This window comes from Otolemur garnettii, unplaced genomic scaffold, assembly GCF_000181295.1.
Source record: "Otolemur garnettii isolate 467f Iridium unplaced genomic scaffold, OtoGar3 scaffold00078, whole genome shotgun sequence".
Taxonomy (NCBI): Eukaryota; Metazoa; Chordata; class Mammalia; order Primates; family Galagidae; genus Otolemur; species Otolemur garnettii.
The window spans coordinates 9,140,477-9,146,028 of NW_003852473.1; the positions used below are offsets into that span (position 1 = coordinate 9,140,477).

General features: G+C 44.5%; 1 protein-coding gene across 1 annotated transcript; it reads right to left on the reverse strand.

Annotated features, from left to right (window-relative positions):
- Window positions 1–247: 247 nt before the first annotated feature.
- TMEM212 (transmembrane protein 212) lies at window positions 248–4,516 on the reverse strand. Its single transcript, XM_012807905.1, is given in 3 exon segments — window positions 248–470; window positions 472–589; window positions 4,471–4,516. Coding segments are annotated over 3 exon segments (387 nt in total).
- Between the last annotated feature and the right edge of the window lie 1,036 nt (window positions 4,517–5,552).

Consider the following 5,552-nt stretch of genomic DNA (forward strand, 5'->3'; position numbering starts at 1 on the left):
AAGTGGTGAGAGTGACTACCTTATCTTGTTTCTATGAATAATTGTAAAAATTGAGATAATAATTGGCTGGTGCTATACCTATAGCTATGCCTTCATTTATAACATCAACATATTTCCATTCATTCATTTAGAAGCAATTATTGAGCACCTATTATGTGCCAGGCCCTGGATAGCATGAGCATACAGGATACAGCAGCAAATAATACTTAACCTGTGTTAAGTATCCAGATATCATCCATTTTAGCACTCAGAATGCAACCAGGACCTTCTCCCCTCTGCTGAAACTTATGTTTATGTGTCCATTCTGGATGAGTCTTGCAGAAAGCTTGACAAACATAGTTGGAGATGTACAGTGCAGGGTCCAGCTCAGGCACAGGTCAAGTGCTTGAAGTGTCAGGTGTACCCTTCAAGTACACCAAGTGGGTCCACACATGGATGGGAATTTTGCATACAAAAAAGAAAAGGCAAATGGTCCCTGAAATCCCTGAAAATGAGTAGAAGCAATATGGATCTAGGAGAGCAGATTCCAAGGCTTCTATAAAGTGAAGTGGACAGCCCATAATGCTCTGAATCACAAAGGTAAAACTAGCTTACCACTGAAAATAAAGGAGAAGCAAATCATTAACTTTCTGAACAAGGTATTCAAAAGCTTTTTAGTAATATGAAGAGAAAAATAGAGATGCCAGATATTCATCTCTCCCACTGAGAGGTATAGGAGAGAGGGGTCACAGCTCTCTCTTTAGGCTCTTGTATTTTCATCTCTAATACACAATGGAGGAACAACATAACAACTGGGGCAAAACCAAAATCACTTAAACAAACATCTACTATTAATTTATTTCTTATGTGTAGAAAGCCAATCTGGGTAAGGAAAATGAAAAAGAGCAAACAGACTCCCTACTCAAAGACCTTGTCACTCAGGGTGTGGCCCATGGTGCAGGGGCTAGGCAGAGCTGCAGCATCTCAGGCCTCCTCAGCTCCAAGGCGTCAGAGTCAGCACCTCAACCAAATCTCCACACACATGTGCTGAGTTTGAGAAACACAACCTTGGCCATGAAATAAGGTCCTTTTGTACCACGGCGTTACCTGGCTCTTTACTTTTGAAATTTGAGATATCATAGACTTTATATCTTTTATTAGAGGGAGAGGTAACAGTGAGATTGGAAGGAGACCTCTGGGTCGGAATTCAAGACTTAAAAATACATTATTAAAAGTAGAGGAGCTTGTAGGCCATTCCTTCAAAATGAAATTAAGGAGCACTGATTCTGCCCTCCCCAAATGCAGTAATAATCAGAGGAACCTGTAGAAAATGTTTAGAGCAGGAATCAGATAAATATTGTTCTTTTTATTTTTTTTGAGACAGACCCTCAAGCTGTTGCCCTGGGTAGAGTGCTGTGGCATCACAGCTCACAGCAACCTCCAACTCCTGGGCTCAAGCGAGTCTTCTGCCTCTGCCTCCCACGTAACTGGGACTACAGGCGCCCGCCACAATGCCTAGTTATTTTTTGGTTGCAGCTGTCATTGTTGTTTGGCAGGCCCCAGGCTGGATTTGAACCTGCCACCTTAGGTGTATGTGGCTGGTGCCTTAGCCACTTGAGCCACAGGCGCCGAGCCAATATTATTCATTTAAAATATAATTAGTGCAATCCATCACAGTAAGGCATCGATTAAACTTAACTCCATTATAATGAGAAATCATATTTTCTATGTTCCATTCTGAACTATTTGTAATTGGACTCCCAAGCCCACCCTACTTGACATCTGTGTACTTAGCAGGTATATCTGGGTCCCCTGTTTGTGAGCCCAGGGTAGAAGTAGAAGAGAAAGTGGAAAATAACACCAGAAGGTGCCTCTGGGAAGAGTTCAACCTTGTTTCAGGGTCTGACAGCTTTATCTGAACTAGAAGGAACAGCAAATGGCTCAATGGACTTACGACTCTGATTTCCTCCTCATCTGCAGAAGCAGCTGTGATGACAGCGAGGAAAGCAAGTCATTAGCGGCATAAAGACGTGATTTGTGCCAGCTCTTTTTTGATTCTCTATATTGCCTTTGCCATCACAATCATAACTTCTGCTACTATAAGGTGGCACCAGAGTAAAAGCTTGGCTTTAGAACCCTTGCCGTATGTTTTATTTTGTTGAATTGTCTATTATTCATCTTTGTCACAATTGCTAAAATTGCAGATGGGAGGAACTAGAATGGAAACTTGTCACAGAACCCTAAAAACCCTCCCAGTGGCAGCATTACCTTTTGCTGTTTGCTTTCCTGTGAGATTCTGCAGCCTCAGCCTGCTGGAGGAACACAGACGCACGACCCTGGCTGTCAGATAACACAGAAGCTTACTAGAATGTGTGCATGTGGCTTTTATTACTCTGGGCCCAGTACTGAGTCTGGCCCTTCAGAATGGAGTTTTCCTTTATGGTCTCTGTTGAAAGAGAAAGGCCTAAAGTGCAGAATGAAAATAGTTAAACAAAAGAGGCTAACAGAAAATAGTTAAACAGACAGAGCCTCAAGCTGTCACTTCTGTTAAACTAACAGAAGATAGTTAACAGAAAATAGTTAAACAGACAGAGCCTCAAGCTGTCACTAGAACTGAGAAATAGAGAATGAAAAGAAAAAGAATCTCTGGGCCCTTTGACTTGGCAGCAGTTCTCAAGGAGGAGACCTGTGTGGCCACTGAAACCGGAAACTCCTTATTTCCAGCCCGCATAACTTCTTGTGTATAAGGACTGTTTTGAGGTTGAAGGAACTTTGTGCAGGGATGTGCCTAAAATAAAGATATAGAAGAGGACAGGCCTAAAAATAGTATAATTCAGGTTTCTGACAGAGGTATAAACATGGCTATATGTACCTAATCAACAGATTTAAGGGAAAGATCAGAATTTTCACGTTCTGCGGTGTGCTTCCGTAGCTCTGGGTCTGGCACACTTACAGTTTTGAGATGTGGCTTTTCATTTCCCAGGCATGTTTTATTGTGCATGTTGGACTTAGAGAATTTGACAGAGGGAAGCATGAGTGCGCACCTCACTGGCACACACAACGAGGACACTGATGCACACACGATGTTCCTGCACAGCTGGGCCTAAAATTTCAGACTCTGCATCACGATAACATAAACCCCATGGATCAACACAGAATCATCTGTTGTCAAAAGAGGTTGTGGCTTGATTCTGGAGGCGGAGCGTTTCCCAGGGAGCCTATAAGGCCAAGAGCATCCACAGTACAGGGGGACCGGACAGTTACCCAGAGCAGCGAGGCTGAGGGCCGGACCTGGGCACGGTCAGCCCACAGAGAGACCTCCGAAGCAAGGTGGAAGCAGAGACCACACACGCCTCTTCGCCGCTTTCACTCTAAGGAGACAGCTGGCATTATCAGACTGCTGGATTCCTGGTTTCCTTAACTACTTAGGCACAAGCTGTTTCTTTCCTTTCAAAAGTCAAAAAATGCTACAGAATTCCAGCTGCCTGTTATTTCTGTTGTAGCTGCCAGCTTAAATTTTGCTTTGTTTACACAAAACTTTAACAACGACCTTTCATTGGAGTAGGCAGAGTAGGAAAGCTACCCAGAAGCCAGTACACCAGCCCTGGAAGCAGCGGTCCAGCGGCGCACACCTGTCCGCTGGGGACCCCAGCCCCCTGGCCACGGGAGTGAGGGCTGTTTTCCCCCAAGAGGCACAGCCTTCCCCTTTTCTTTCTCCCATTTCATTTTTTAAATTTCATTTTCAGATAGAGAGGAGAAGATAATTTAAAAAGAGAGAGATGTGAGGGTAGGGAAAATAGGCCAAGAGGGGAAGGAAAAGTGAGGCTGAGGAGCGGTGCACTGCTGGCTGCAAGGGCCGCCCCCGCGCTTTGCTCCCACTGCTTTTCTTGCAGTGCTGCTGACTTGTGCGCCAGGGACTCCTAGAGACAGGAGTTGAGTTTTCCAACAATTGCTGCTAATACTTTGAGTGATAATTGTGAGCTCTCCCACTCTGTCTTAAATTGCCTAAATAAAGGATGCAGTTCCCAGTTCCCAGAAGCAGATGAATTGAAGGAAGCAAGGAGCCCTCCTACAGAAATAGAAACTTTCAGAGACCTCACATTAATGTGGGATAATTTATTCACTTGCATACATGTACTATGAGACTACAAATAAGGGATGTGCTAAGCACTGTGCAGACAAAATAATACTAGCTGTTAACGTGGACTGGGCCCTTAATGTCTGCCAGACACATGCCAAACTCTTTTCAAGTGTTAACTCATTTAATCTTCACAGTGACCCTGTCATGTAAATATTCCCCACGTTTTAGATGAGACAAAGAAAGGCTAAATAAGATGAGCAAGATTGTTAAATAATAATTGTATAATAATTGTATAAATAATGATTCCCACAGTCATTGGAACTTGCAGCTTAGGAGTGAAAATAATGGACATATAAGAATAGCCACAAAATTAGGCAACAACGAGGACTTTCTATATGATGAGAGCTTGCCCAGGATGTGATGCTGCTGCCTGTGGAAAGATGGTGGTGAAGGCATTGCGGAAATGGGGACTGCAGTGGGATTGAAGGATGGAAGTGGCCACCATGCTTGGAGAGCAGTAAGTGAGGAGCCTGCCTGGAAGGAGAAGAGCAGAAAATCAGGTGGAAACCATGTGGCACAGGGTCAAGGGAGCTGGTCTTAGAGTGGGGCAGGTGTAGGGCACTTTGTTTAGGGACAGTAAAGCAGCGCTAACATATTTGCATATGGAGCCAGCCTGACAGCCCAAGAAGTTTAGATAGGTGAATCAGTTGCTGAGTGTAAGTTGGGCTGGAACAGAGTGAGGCCTACAAGTCTCTGAAGGGCCTAAGGATTGAGACATTTAAAGAAACTTTACCCATGTAAGTCCCACATTTCATATTGTGGCCTAGCTATGAATATTTTTACAGGCTTGGCACCTGTGGCTCAAGCGGCTAAGGCACCAGCCACATACTCCTGAGCTAGCAGGTTCAAATACAGCCCGGGCCTGCCAAACAACAATGACAGCTGCAACAACAGCAACAACAAAATAGCCTGGTGTTGTGGCAGGCACCTGTAGTCTCAGCTACTTGGGAGGCAGAGGCAGGAGAATCGCTTGAGCCCAGCAGTTGGAGGTTGCTGTGAACTGTGATGCCACAGCACTCTACCCAGGGTGACAGCTTGAGGCTCTGTCTCAGGAAAAGAAAAAAAAAAAAAGTCAGTTGGCTATAAACATGTTGGTTCATTTCTGGACTCACAGTTCTATTCCATTGATCTATAATGTCTTTATCCTTATGCTAGTATCCTCATACTATATTGATTACTGTGGTTTTGTAGTAAGTTTTAAAAGCAAAAAGTATGGCTCAGCACCCATAGCACAGTGGTTATGGAGCCAGCCGCATGCACATGCTGGCAGGTTCAAGCCTAGCCCGGGCCAGTTAAACAGTGACAACTGCAACAAAAAATAGCTGGCTGTTGTGACCGGCGCCTGTAGTCCCAGCTACTTGGGAGGCTGAGGCAAGAGAATCGCTTAAGCCCAAGAGTTTGAGGTTGCTGTGAGCTGTGATGGCACGGCACT